The sequence below is a fragment of the Thermobia domestica genome, chromosome 8, assembly GCF_964235325.1.
Source record: "Thermobia domestica chromosome 8, izTheDome1.hap1.1, whole genome shotgun sequence".
Taxonomy (NCBI): domain Eukaryota; kingdom Metazoa; phylum Arthropoda; class Insecta; order Zygentoma; family Lepismatidae; genus Thermobia; species Thermobia domestica.
The window spans coordinates 60572567-60588340 of NC_137461.1; the positions used below are offsets into that span (position 1 = coordinate 60572567).

The window sequence follows — 15774 nt, forward strand, 5'->3', positions numbered from 1 at the left end:
AGGTTGGAGCCATAAGAAATAATGGCTTTAGCCTCCATTTATTAATGTCCGTGACTGTACCAAGATTAATCAAGCTTTACCTTGAATTATCGGTGTCCGTTCTGATGTAGTGCTGGAGAAGTGAAGTAAATTATTTGAATCATCCATAGAAATCTGCAACAATTTTGTGAATCGCACAGGAAAAGTTCCTTTTAGAAATTTGTTTAATAGTCTTTCTGTAGAGCTTTTCGTCAGGAACACCCTGGTTACGTAACGCGTAACAAGTTGTCTCAGAACCTTGCACGTTTATCTATTTGTCCCTTCTGAATAACTTTATTTAAAGCCTAATCGAAGCAGATTACAAACTCGCAAGCTTCCAAGAGGTCTAGTATCTGCTCTTGAGGAAAGGAAAGAAAGAAAAAAAAAAATCCATGAATAATTAGACACAAAAACCTTCCCCTATCCAATAGTGAACGCTTTAAAAATTTGGTTATCGGCGATCTTGAACACTGAATTTAAGTCGCTGCACGAATTGAATGACATTTTTTTCACACAAGCTGAAGAGCCCAAATAATTTTGGCACTGCACATTTCATCTTTTATAATTACAATTTTCTGGGTCACTTTTCCCCACACCCGATCACTGCTTTCTTCACATCTGTCTCTCTAGCAGATGCTGAGTCTAGTAGACTCTGAAAATACAAGTCCTGTTTGATATTCTGAGCTTGTAGAAACAAAAGCTTGTTTTCCTATACTGTTTACAGTATTTTTATACGCTTTACAATACGCTTTAAACTTATCGCTCAGCACAGTTCCTATCCATGACGAAAGATGTAAGTGGCCCTTTGAGTGACTAAGCTTGCTTTCTTTACTTCAAATCTTTGTTGCAAGCACCGTTGATAATCGTGTTTCCGGTTGCGAGAGTATAATAAAAAACTCTGAAAGGGGAGTGGAGTACCTTTAAAAGAAAGAAAAAAAGAAAATCATTGAACTGCACGTATATTCACGTACTTCTGTCAATAATTTCGGAACACATAAAGTGAAGCATAAAGTTTTAAAAAGTTAAAAAATGTTCTTTCTGTGTCACAGAAGTCAAATTAATCCACTCCGACCAAACTTACTAACTCGAGATATATATCCCACGGGTATATACCGGTACTTTTCCTGGCACATATCATTTGTTTTGCGTCCCTTATTTTGAAGAATGAATAATATATTCATTTTTAAAATGAAGTCGATATTGCCCACTAACTCACGAATTTCGCCAAGTTCGAACTTCCTTTGTAAACATCACATTATTAGCGAACACAAAAGTATTCAACATGCTGTTAGTGGCTAGATTGTTAGCGTTCCGGTCTTTTACATAGGAGATCTAGGCTCTGTTTTTAGTGGATGTATATTTGGTTCGGATCACACATGACACTCGCTTCATACAGTCTTGGTGTTGAAATGGAGCATTAAAACTGACGGAACTAACGATCATGGTACTACTAAAATTGCCTACACTTGTATAAACTTTTAATTGGGTTTTTTATACTAGTTTGAGGATACTGAATCCAATAAAACTATTTTTAACATATCCATCCATGGGATCACGAGAAAAAGACTTCAAAGTTGGAATATTTATTTATATCTCAAACTTCAGATTACTTTTCTTGGCACCCCATAGATACGATGTTTAAAAACAGTTCCACTGCATTCAATGTCCTCCAATTAGTGTAAAAATGCAATTACAAATGTATCTAAGTATGGACAATTTTATTATGGGCATAAAGTTACTTCAAGTTTCTTAATTTTGAGATCATTTTTCTCGTGACTCCATTGGATGGATATGTTAAAAAATAGTTTCACTGGATTTAAGGTCTTCATAATAATAATAATAATAATAATAATAATAATAATAATAATAAAAGCGCTCGTACAAATTTACTCAAGCGTAGGTATTTTCTGCAAGTGGCATGATCGCTAATTCGTTAACAAGTAACTATTAAAAATGTAAACCGTTTGGACAGCAATATTACAGTATCAACAATAAATTCCAAATGTGCTCACTTTGCTCCTCCAAGTTAAATTTGAGTTGACAGTTGTCGCCATTGTCAACACTAGATAAGGAAAGTATCCATACATTATAGTCCACAAAATAACTTTCCCTAGCCTAAGTCTTGACAAAGCTGACAGTTATCAATAAAAACTTGACGTTTAATATGATTTCTTAAACATCTATAATAATTTGGAGAAGAAAACTGAGTACATTTTGAGTTTCTTAATCAGGAACAAATACACTTAAGTTTTAACAAATGTTGCTTACTGTTTTCTTTCCTTTGCTTTTCGCAGGTTCATCATCGTCTTCTGAATCAGACGCCACAACAGTCTTCTTCTTTTTCCTCTTAATGCTTCCTTCGCTTCCGCTGTCGGAACTTTTACCACGATCACTTTCAGCATCCGATTTTTTCTCGTCCCCGGATTTCTTTTCATCACTTTCTTTTCCACTTCCAGCCTTCTCCCCTTCATCATCGCTGCCTTTCTTATCTCGCTTTGCTCTAGTTTCCTCATCATCACTCTCCTTTTCACTCCCACTCTTCTCTTTCTCTTGTTTAGCATCGTCATCCTCGTCAACTGACATTTTATCATCTTCCTGAGTTTTAGCTTCATCTTTATCAGAACCTTTCTCATCATCGCTGCCTTCTGGAAGAAAGAAAGAAAAGGAAAACTATTAATGGAAAATAAAATCTTAGCAAATTGAAAGTGCAATGCTCTTCATACAACTCTTGTTAATCCTAGAACACTCCAACTAGAGGGAACTTATTCATATATAAGAGGCAATTCAGAACTATTGATACAAGTGTGGCCGCATCATCCGTTGATACTATTTAATTTACCAGTAGTGTTACAAAAACACAACTTATCAACTTCATTGTTACTGTGAGTATCTGCTAAGGTGCCTTATAAACAAAGTCACCTGAAGAGTTGTTTTATAAGTTAAATTTACACCCTGATATAGTGCTATTCACTGTTTGGAATGATTCGTAAATAGTTATAAACATGTACAGTCACGACAGAATTTACGCTCAAAACCAGATGATTTCGGGATGCAAAGATATCCATTTTAAGAATTTTCAGGAAGCAAAGAAGAAGGAAGATATGTAGCATTCACATGGCCACAGTCCACGCCCATGCCGTTTATTGTGGAACATAAACCGCGCAGTTTGAAGAAATACATTTAAATTTTGTCGTTTAATGTTTTTATTTATGTTGCAAATGTCACAATTTTGTTCCGATAAATCAAATATTATCAGTACATCATGCGATGAACATACAAACCTATTGGTATTCACGCTGCATAAAATGTGGAAATTCAAAGAACCCCACGAATTTTAAGGAACTATCTACGTAAAATTGGTGTTGATTTTACTTTTTTTCTTCTTTCTTCAAAATAAGGACAATCTCTACCTTGAGAATACAGTTCTTGAATCCATACGCATTGCAAACAAGTGGCAACGTTTCCTGAGACGATGATTACAGCTTAAAGATACATCAAAGCGTTTTATGATGTGTAGCGTTGCCAGATCCAGAGATTTTTCACTGTTAAATTAATAATAATTTTTAGTAAAAGCTACAAACTTTCAATGATCTCTAGGTTTAAAGAAGAAAGTGGTAGGGAAAAAAAAAACTTTTGTTCAGCACAATAAACTATCCGAAGCGTCAGCTGAAACTCTCTAACTCTACAACTTATGAAGAAATATAGTCGGCGAACTGACGTAAACTCATTATTATTATTATTATTATTATTATTATTATTATTATTATTATTATTATTATTATTATTATTATTATTATTATTATTATTATTATTTTTATTACCACTGATAAACGAGCTAATAAACCCCGAATGATATCCACTTACAATTTGTCTTTTTTTCTTAGCAATTACAAAAATAAATAGATAAATAAATGATATTATGGTTGATAACAAAAATATAATAATCACTGATAGTTGTACAGTCCGCAGCAAAAAAACCTGCAACATGGACATGTAAGGTTATTGGGAAACGACGAAATCTTTTGCTCCAAAATAAGTGTGCAGGGGAGGACGCCAAGGTTTCTCCTGGCGTGATTCGTGCCACTTAGACGTTATGTTGATTCCCTGGGCTGTTAGGCGTAATTTCACAATAAACTTGCATGCTCATGTTGCAGGTTTTTTGCTGCGGACTGTACATTAGGTTAGTTAAAATTTTGAAGAAAAAAAAAACGAAATTAACAAATATGTTTTTCTGAACTAGTTTCTGCATGCAACAGTAGACTATAATGAACTTCACATTTAACTTACGGCATCTGACGATTGATTTATTCCATTTTATCACAATTCCAGGAACTTGCTAGAGTGACATTCCAGCTACGAAACTTTCTTCCGCATTCTCGGTTAATATTGTAGTACAAAATTATATTATTATTTCTTTAATCTCTTAAGTTGTCCCATTCTATTAAACTTTACATCAAATTTCAAATAAACATAATAGATTTGGAAAACTACATTATTCATATAATTCGCTATGTCGGAAACAATAAGTCAATTTTTTTTTTTAAAATATGAAATACCATTTTAACAAATATATATAAAATTAAAAGAAACAAATGCTTGTCCTTACAAACATACTTATGAAAAGTACTGTACTTGAAAAAACTAATGTTCATTCAATAAAAGAATTGATAAATAAAGTTGTTCTTTCTTTACTCTTTTCATGTATATAACAAAGTAGCCTCAGATTACATTTTTGCAAGTTTAAAAAATCATCTTCGCTACTCTTTAGAATCATGAACAAGAACACTTAATTAACCAACTCTCGAGATTGCATCTAAATAACGGACTCTCCATTTAGTTCAGCCATCAGTCACTAATTAGTGGATCAACAAGGTTCGAGCATGTTTATATTCATGTTAAACGTATCCTTTTTATAGGATATAGGCATTTCACTATATCTTTATTCTTTGGTAAATATTTACCCTCTTTTACCTTATAGAAGGAACAGAAGGTCCAATACACGAACATACGCAAGACAAATTAAATCCTAAACCTAACTAACGTACTAATGATCACATCATATAATGAAGAGATGAAATATGTACAAATGGAAATGACAAAAAGAGAGAAAAGCACATAAGTGAAAAACATTAAGCAAGGAGAGTACTGTATCTGTACAGGGACACATACGATATAAGATGCAATAAACATGGAGCCAATCTTAATTCATTTCTAATATAAGAATAACAATAATCACAATCTGAGGTGTTCTTGAAAGGATACCAAATGGGGTAAATTGAATTTATCTTTCCAACAATTATTTCTTGCGGGGGAAGGGAAGAAAAAATCATTATGATAGTCGAAAATCTTATTCACTATTTAAGGTTATATAATAATAATAATAATAATAATAATAATAATAATAATAATAATAATAATAATAATAATAATAATAATAATAATAATAATAATAATAATAATAATAATAATAATAATAAAAGATCTGAGCAAGGACAAAACTAGGACTCCATTATCCAGATAATAACCTGTACACCGATGTAAGGAAATCGTATACCGGCAAAAAAGCAAATCCCAGATAATTTCTTTAACATGTTAAAATTTCATTTCAATAAAAAAAAAAAGAATCCTCCGTAAATCAATAAATTAAACTTTCATATAGAATGATGTCAAATTCACTAGTGAATGACACTATGACAATACAGTATATACTGACGAACTTGAGTTGTAAATGGCGCGCGAGAGACCTGGCAACGATTTCTGGAGGGAGTTTACGTAGTTCAGATACCATATGAAGTTATAGATGCAGGTCTGATATAGGCTCAGTGCTGCAAAGGATGTTTAACAAACAAACCGATAAAAACCGCTGTACAAAACTATTGCATCTACTGAAACTGAAATTGTATAGATAAGTATTTCTTTACAGAAATAATATTTACAAAATATACTAACACTCAAGTTAAATCATGTCAATATATAAGCAATCTATTGATAAAATACCATTTATCATAATTTGTATTATCAAAATTATTATTTACTTTAATTATTTCTCAATTTAATTATAGCTTCAAATTATATAGTTAAAATCAAAGTTGCTTTGCCTGATAGAATGTTCTGGAGTTTACCGTCCCTACAGCACTGAGGCTATATGAGACGTGGTATGACAGGGAATCGAATCTAGATCTCCTGCACAAGACTTTCATAATCACTCTCAGTTTCTAACTTACCTTTGGATTTTTTACTCTTATCCTTTTCATCATGGTCTGACTGCATTTCTTCATTGTCGCTATCAACTACAGACCGACGTTCTTCTACCTCATGATCAGAGCCTACAGGCCAGACAAGAAATTTATTAAAAATAATAAAAATTAAAAAAAAAAAAATGCTAGATAAAATACACTAAATATACACAAAGGGTAAGAGTAAGAATTTAGTAGAAGGAAGAATGCCTTTAAAAGAAAATCGACTTAGCATATTCCAATTACGTTCTCGTAGTTTTTGTTAAGCATGGAAGAACATCATGTAGAGTAGGTAATACATGATAGATAATTTCAATTGCTTTCTAGCTAATGTAACCAATGATAAAGATATGTATGATAACACACACTTTCTTTATTCTTCTAATTACGAAGATTTAATCAATCAACTATGTTACATTAAATAGAACAGTTCACCTGCCAAAGATGTTATGTTTTCAGAACACAGTTACATAAACCTTAACCAACCAATCTAGTAATAACTTTGCATCCCAGCTGTAATAATACAATCATTTATTTTTTCTTTTTTCAAACAATTTTACACGTTAAGAATATAGTGATCTTTATTATGGACTAATCTGGAGAACATTCATTTTATTTTGTGTAATGGACTTAATGAAGTGCATTTCGTTTCACTTTTGTATTTTCTTTCATTTTACATTACAATGGATCCTTTGTTCACGTTTGAATCTCACCCGTGGGAACTATTCTGACAAATGTATTCTCACACACCTTTCTTACACGACATGGTAATGCTCCAACCAATGAGAATACACGTGCAGACGAAATGAAGAAAAATTCGTATGTTGTTCATCATTTTGCGCCTGTGTTCTAGACCCGTGGGCGGGGCTTCGTAAGAGAGTAGGAAGAGCGATACTTTACTCTCTACAAGATGGTGGTTTACCGTACAGACCTGCGTTATGTGTCCTGTTCAATTCTTCTGTCATTAATTTTTTAAACGTTTGTGTAAGTACGTAGAAAGTTAAGAATATGAATAATACAAATATAATAAGTTAAACCATGTGTGTATTTGATTCAGGATTTTTCCTCTATACATGTTACGTGCATAGTTCGCCGTAGTATATTTTATCTATAATTGTTTAATCCATAACTTCTAATATAGTAGTTTATTGCGGTTGTTTCTGGTGAGGTTGGAACAAAACTTCATTTTGTTTCAATCACATCACAATTTGCAGGAAAACAGCATTTGTGTACATATAGCTTTGTATACATTCAGGTTGACATTAGCGAAGCTGTCGATGCACGGGTGCTGAACGGATTACAAGTTCAATTCCCGAGCTTGGTTATCACGTTTGTTTCTTTTGCCATCCACAGTAATCATTATAAATGTCTTATGGAGCATATTTACATGCTCCTAATCAATATTAATTTGGGATACTAATATTCTCACACTAACAATTTATGAATTTATATATTTGGTCTAGGAATTAATTCGTGCGGGTGGACAAGAGATGGCGCAACGAACGGAGCGTCCCACAGTTCTGTGTATCCACACATGTGTTGCAAACCCCTGTCATCGCGTATCGTTCGTAGTATAGGGCAGTGGATTAAAGCGTCAACAACACCAGTTTGTAGTTAAGTGAACATGGCGCAATTTGTGCCTGATAAAGTGTTTTTGCGGGGTGTCCTGCTGCATTACTTTAACATGCAGAAAAGTGCGACTGAAAGTCATCGTATTTTGGTGGAAGTGTATGGTGACCATGCTCTAGCTGAGCGAACGTGTCAGAAGTGGTTTGCACGGTTTAGAAGTGGTGATTTCGGCTTGGCAGACCAAGAGCGAGCTGGACAGCCAAAAAAATTTCAAGACGAAGAATTGACAGCATTGCTCGAGCAGGATTCGTGTCAAACACAGGAACAACTTGCAGCAGCATTAGGCGTTGATCAAACAACAGTCTCCAAACGCTTGAAAGCCATGGGAATGATTCAAAAGATGTCACATTGGGTTCCACATGAATTGAAAGACAGAGACGTTGAAAGACGAAAAACCATTTGCGAATTGCTGCTTCAGCGACAGAGCAGAAAGGGGTTTCTGCATCGAATTATTACGGGTGATGAGAAGTGGATCCATTACGAGAACCCTAAACGAAAAAAGGCCTGGGTGAAACCAGGTGAACCAGGTCCATCACAACCAAAACGAGATATTCACTGTGCAAAGGTTATGCTGTGCATATGGTGGGATATGAAAGGTGTGGTGTACTATGAGCTGCTGCAACCGGGTGAAACTATGAATGGAGAACGTTATCGACGACAATTAATGCGTTTGAAGCAAGCTCTGGCCAGAACACGACCAGAATGGGAGAACAGACATGATAAACTTATTGTTCAACATGATAACGCTCGCCCACATGTCGCAAAACCGGTCAAAACCTATTTAGAAAATGTCGGATGGGAAGTTTTACCCCACCCGCCGTATTCACCAGACGTTGCTCCTTCGGACTACTACTTGTTCGATTGCATGAACAACGATTTGATTGGACAGCGGTTTACTTCTTCAGAAGATATCGAAACATGGGTCTCTGACTGGATTGCTTCCAAGGATGAGGACTTCTTTCGCCACGGAATCCGTACATTGCCTGACAGATGGGCGAAAGTGGTGGCTAGCGATGGACAATATTTTTCTTAAGGTATTTATGTATTTTGTGTTTGTACTACAGCTTCGATGTGTGCGTACCAACCGCACGAATTAATTCCTAGACCAAATATTTTTTTAAATCACTGTACAATAGAATACGTTTCTTTCCATGCTTATCAATTCTTTACTTGCTTCACATTTTTTCCTCCCTTACTCTAGCTGACGACTAAATTTTTGCCTGGATTATTGCATACAAGTATATATCAAATAAGTGCATTTTTTCCATAAGCAACCCTCATGGTAAGTTCTCACCACCTTAAATTACAGAACGTAATTTACGTACTAGGCTCTTTACGATAAAATGATAATCTCTAGATCTGCAAAATATAATTAATACAAAATACGATAGATCAATATATACATGCATAAGTATGATCCAGAAAGTAAGTTTTGAAAGTACCTCAAGATGACGCGAGGAATCAGAGCGGGACGCGCTTGCACAAGAGTGGAAGAGGAACTCGTTGCTATAACCTACGCGAGCACAGTTAGCACAGTGGTGAGAGAACTGTAGTACGGTAAAATGGCTGGGTGCATAGTCTCCCGCCGAGTGCGAGGCACACGCAGTAATCAGGTTTCTCCACGATAAGAAAAGAAAGAAAAAAATGAAATCTTTAAGTTTTATGTCCTACAGTTATGCCGGCTAAAGGAGACTGCGATGATGAGAAATGAATGAAGTGATGGAATGAAGAACTTGGGAGGAACGGAAGAACCCGGAAAGTTCACTTGGTGCATGCTGGGATCGAATCAAGGACCTCATGCACTAGAGGTGAACGCTCTACCACTGAGCCACCGCGACCCCCTCCACTCTAAGAAGTCGGCGTCAGAGATCCACCGGCAGTTGTGTGAGGTACTTAGTTTGGACGTCATGAATGAAGGTATAGTCAGAAGATGGTGTACACGATTCATAGCAGGCAGCACCGATGTGCACGATGAACACCGTAGTGGTCGACCGTTCATTGTTACGACTGAATTGGTGGAAAAAGTGTACAGCAAGCAATTCTGCAGAACCAGTGGTTCACAATCTTCGAATTACCATGTCAGTTTTCGGAGATCTCTTGTTCTCTTCCGCATGAGATCGTCACCTAGCGACTGCAGTTTCGCAAGTTGTGTGACGAATGGGTCCCGAAACAACTAATAACAGAACACAAGAAAAGGCATTAGCGACTGCTTTGACCTTCCTGCTGCGTTACTACCAGGAAGGTGACAAGTTCTTCAGTCGCATCGACACCAGGAACGAAACATGAATGTCCTACGTGACCTCGCCCTGTAAATTCGACGTCGTGCCCAGCGACTTCCGCCTGGTCCTCCACCTGACGCGACTTCTAGCCAAACAACGCTTCGACAACGCACCTGGATTGTCACATCCTGGTTTCAGTCCTTGGTGGCAGAATTTTTGACACATGCCTACAAAAGCTGATGCCGCGTTATAACAAATGCCTCAACAAGGATGATGCGTATGCTGAAAGGTAGGTTTTGTATCACTAACTCTACGGTAATATAATAGTCTTTTGATGTTCTTGTTTCATTTTGCAGCTTATCGGAACTTACTTTCTGGATGCGACTCGTAGAAGCGAACAATAAGAAGTACTATCATGCTAAGTTCTGAACAAAAGAACACACTGAAGAAATTAAACAGACACTTCAAAAGAGTTAGCTCCAACTTGATACAGAAATCATCCAAATATTCGAATGGAGAACATCTGTAGTAACTGACCGCCTATAAGCCTGCATCCCAGTATTCCCAATTATAAAATATATAAACTATTATTTTGAATTTAAACAAGGAGTCCTGTAAGCAGTTCTGGTGGTTTTAAGAGTTCTAACACTCACCATTAACACCATCATGAACTTCAAATTTTTCTCATAAAAACGAGTTTTCACGTTACATATTTTGAAATCAATGAAGAAATGTAATAGAAATTTGAAATTTTGTCTACGTACCTTTATCACTCTCAACGTCAGACTTCTTTCTTTTGTCCTCATCAACCTCCATTGCATCATCACTTGACTGGTTTCCACGATCTGAACCTGATGGTGACGCACTTCTGGATCTAGGTAACTTCGATCGTGACCTAGATCTTGATCTTGATCGTGATTTAGACTTGGATCTTGATCGCGACCTTGATGGTGATTTAGATTTGGATCTTGATCGAGATCTTGAACGTGATCTTGACCTTGCCGGAGACTGGGGTGATTTTGAACGTGACCTCGATCTTGACCCTGCCGGCGACTGTGGTGATTTTGAGCGTGACCTTGATCTTGATCCTGCCGGCGATTGTGGTGATTTTGAACGTGATCTCGATCTTGACCCTGCTGGCGACTGTGGTGATTTTGAACGTGACCTAGATCTTGATGCAGACTTAGATCTAGATCTGGAGCGTGAACCTGATTTGGATCTGGATCTTGACCTAGACCTCGATGCAGATTTTGATCTAGATCTGGATCTCGATGGTGATTTTGATCTTGACCTAGACCTTGATCTTGAGGCTGATTTCGATCTGGATCTGGATCGCGAAGGTGACTTTGATTTTGACCTGGATCTTGATCTGGAACCTGACTTCGACCTGGATCTTGACCTAGAACCGGATTTTGATCTAGATCTTGACCTAGAAGCTGATTTCGATCTAGACCTTGACCTAGAAGCTGATTTTGATCTAGACCTTGACCTAGATCCTGACTTGGATCTAGATCTAGACCTCGAAGGAGACTTCGACCTAGAACCGGATTTCGATCTAGATCTTGACCTAGAGACGGATTTTGATCTAGATCTCGACCTAGATGGGGATTTCGATCTTGAACGACTTGATCTTTTGCTTTTAACAGACTGATTGTCACCTTCATCATCACTCTTCATAGGTTGGTCATCATTATTTTTTACTGACACATTGTCTTCATCATCACTCTTCATGGATTGGTCATCGTTATTCTTCACCGATTCATTATCATCACTTTTTCGAGAGTGATTGTCTTCATTGTCACTCTTCAAGGAGTGGTTCTCATCATCGTCATTGTTACTTCTTACAGAACGATTATCTTCTATATCACTCGGATCAACATTTTCACTACCATTTGCTTCCTCCATTGGACTAGCAGGTGAATCTGGAAAAATCGTAAGAAAGCAAGAAACAAATAAATAACAAAGGAATATCAATAAATTCGAAATTTAGCGCATTTTCTACCTGCTACTAGACCGACACAAGGGGAAAAACTATTCTAGCATATTATCTTAATACCTTATATATATAATCATTGAAACGATAATTCAGTATCACACAAGCCCTCAAAACAATATAATTTCTAAGTAACACATAATTACCCACAACGCAATATATAATTTACAACAGGCAAAATAAACATTTACAGGACATAAAGAATATGTACTTTTCATATAAAATAAGGAACATCATTCGATTGAACTTGAGCTATTATCAGAAATCGCTCACTCTAGATCTGGACATAAACGAATAACATTCTTGGAGCATAAAGTATGAATCTTGCATTTTATATAACGCGAGACATTACAGAGTTAAGTTTCGCAGTTCATTCAACAGTTTGGATTAAGCTCCTAACATTTATCTCTGTTTTCACGGTATAAGTTATCGAAATCTACCTACAAAACATGTAAATTTGAAATTGTTAACCCTCGCTGCGCTTTAAAATGAAACACATGACTCAACTTACTAGTGAATCGGTGTATTATACAATATTTTGTAGTGGTACACATCAAAAACCGTTTTTCTGCTATTGAAAAACATTAAACATTAGATGAAGTAGTAGGAACAGGCGACTACGGTGTAAGCTGGCCTAAACAATCAGATTCTGCAATTCCAGTCCCTAAAAATTTTAAAGCTCAAGAGTGTATCGTGATAATATTCTTAGTATAGGGAAGTACGCTCGCGCAGTTATATCTGACTATGTTGTTATCGAACCACGAAAAACTTAAAACACTAATACACCTACCCGACAAAGAAACAGCATATTCATCAGAACAACGAAATCCGAACTTTTACAACCGTGGAGCTCCTTCTGAAGCAAAGGTTTCACGTGGAACTCCAAGAGTATTTAGTTCTATCTCTCTATGTTTAATTTTGTTTTAAAAAAGTATATTATGAATAACATAGGAATGCATTTTTATTCATTTATTTATTATAAACAATAGTAGAAAAACACTAGAGACAATATTATTTATTACTGAAATCTACAAAACTGTTAACAATTAGTTTGAAAAATGTTATAACGTTATATGTGCATACAAAGTTAATGTAAGCAATGTGCCTGTTTCCTGCGGCACTGGTTTTCAATGTGTGGCATCACAGAATTCAGTTGAAGACATATTATTTTCTGAGTTCTGATATTTAGTCTCTGTAGGCGTGTACCTCGTGCCACAGAGGGACGTTGTACCAAAAAGTAGTAAGAGTTATTAATTTAGCTGATTAACTTAGTATCGAAAAATCCCTGAGATCAAAATTTGGGAAATGGTTCCCAAAAAACTGGCAGCGGCTGTCCAAAACCATGTCTATAAAGATCGTATTCTGCTGCAGTGAGTGATGATGGTTTTGACGTCACTGAAAATGGATTTGCAATCCAATCAAAACACTTTCGAATCGATTTCTGGGTGTCCCTTGGACAGACTGAATTCAGATTTTTTAAGCAATTTGTTAAGATATTCTTTTATTATTGCTAGCAATGATTCATATATTGTTATTATTGTCTTCTAAAAAGTTTCAAGTTCATGTAAACATGTCAGATCCTTATTCTTGATGTCTTGTATGTAGAATAATATCTTTTTCTTCAGTGTGGCAATTTTGCCATTAGCATCGAATATTACCTTCCCTTTCCCTCGTATGGATGCCTTGAATTCCTTTCTTGATATACCAGGGTGGAGCTAAAAAATCAAATTTTCGAGTGTCGAATTCTAATAGGGCAAAAAAAAAAAAAAAAAAAAAAAAAAAAAAAGTTGCGTATTCGCATGCTAATCAATGAAAAAATAACGGAAAAAATCACATTTCGGATTTTCAGTTCGTGCAAACGGCCTAAAGTTTGAAAAAAAAAATGACAGAAAACACCAAAATTTACCTTTATGCGAAAAAATCAAATTTTTGAATATCGATTCTAAATAGGCTCAAAAGTTGCGTATTTGCGTGCTAATCAATGGAAAAATGAAGAAAATAATCACACTTTGGATTTTCGGTTCGCGCAAACGGCCCTTATTTTTTTTAAATAACAAAAAACACAAAAATTTGCCTTTACGCAAGGAATATACACATTACTTTTTTTCATTTCTCTAGCGTCTAAGTACTTTATTTTAGTTGAGTGTGGGCATGCTTGTCAATAATTCGTTAATGTGAGTGATTTTATACATGTTATTTTCATAATGATTTTGCAGCTCTTCGTCCATTGGAAAAGTTTTCCTTCTTTTTCATGAAATGGCCCAGAACTCCCTAAAAAGACGTGGCTGCAATTCTAGTTGCACACACATCCTACTAAACTGTCGGACCAATTATGATGTGCCAAACAAATTTTGGCATTGTGAGTTTCGAGAGCAAATTAGCTCTAATGTAGGCATCTCTGTTTTCTTGTCCGTACACTTTTCCTGCAGACTCTGTGACAAGTTTGACACATCTTTCAACTTCCTGGGTATGGCATAGAACATTTAAGAAGTCAAACTCATGAGCAGATTTGTCATGCATAAATAAGATAGTGTCTGTTGTCAAGCTTTCGAGCACTGGAGGAGGCCGACTGCTTACATTTTCTCCACTCTATCAGCTCACTGTAGTGCGTGGCATCAAAATTTATTGAAGTTGCTACAAAAGTCTAACAGATTTTAGCTTTGGATCTTGATTTCTTGCCTCTAGCACTCTCTCGTAACCGAACTCTCGTGCGTGTTGTCTCTCATACACTGTCATAGCTAACAATAGATTTTTTGGATGACAGAAGAACGTGTATCTCTAAATCATAGGATCGAGAATTCTTTTAATGTTGTTTGGCAAATGACCAATTGTTTGAACTATCTTAGAAATATGTTTAGGTCCATATTTCACTGACTGGTACTCAGGAAGTGTAAAGATGCCAAACTTGTTACGGAGTCTGCAGGAAAAGTGTGGAGACAAGAAAATACAGATGGCTACATTAGAGAAACTTTGCTCTCGAGACTCAAAATGCCAAAATTTGATTGAAAAATCTGTAATTTAAGACAACATCCTTGACTAAATCAACATAATTTATCACACCCAAATTGGTACAAGAGTTAAGTAGGATGTGAGTGGAACTCGAATTGCAGCCACCTCATCGTAGGGAATTCAGGGCCATTTCATGAAAAACAGAAGAAAACATTGACAAATGGGTAAAGAACTGCAAAATCATTATGAATATAAAATGTATAAAATCACTCACATTAACGAAGTATTAACAAGAATGCCCTCGCACAACTAAAGTACTTAGACGCTAAATAAATTTAAAAAAAAAAAAAGGTAATGTGTATATTCCTCGCGTAAAGGTAAATTTTGGTGATTTTTGTCATTAAAAAAAAAAATTAAATTAGGTCGTTTGCGTGAACTGAAGATCCGGAGTGTGATATTTTCGTTATTTTTCCACTGATTAGCACGCAAATATGCAACTTTTGAGCCCATTTAGAATTTGATACTCAAAAATTTGATTTTTTGCATAAAGGTTAATTTTGGTGTTTTTTGGGTCATTTTTTTTAAACTTTAGGGCGTTAGAAGGTCCGAAGTGTGACTTTTTTTCGTTATTTTTCCATTGATTAGCATGCGAATACGCAACTTTTGAGCCCTATTAGAATTTGATACTCGAAAATTTGAATTTTTCACTCCCCACTAATATATACAGTGA

The 15774-nt window shown here is 35.7% G+C and overlaps 1 protein-coding gene across 1 annotated transcript in view; it reads right to left on the minus strand.

Moving 5' to 3' along the window:
* LOC145692937 (uncharacterized) overlaps positions 1-15774 on the minus strand; it is a 61243-nt gene that overhangs the window by 28765 nt on the left and 16704 nt on the right. Inside the window, exons 2-4 of the mRNA XM_081768516.1 lie at positions 10867-12024; positions 6243-6344; positions 2287-2663 (exon numbers count right to left, since the gene is read on the minus strand). Of these exons, the coding sequence (XP_081624642.1) occupies positions 2287-2663; positions 6243-6344; positions 10867-12024 (1637 nt within the window). The remainder of the gene's footprint in view (positions 1-2286; positions 2664-6242; positions 6345-10866; positions 12025-15774) is intronic.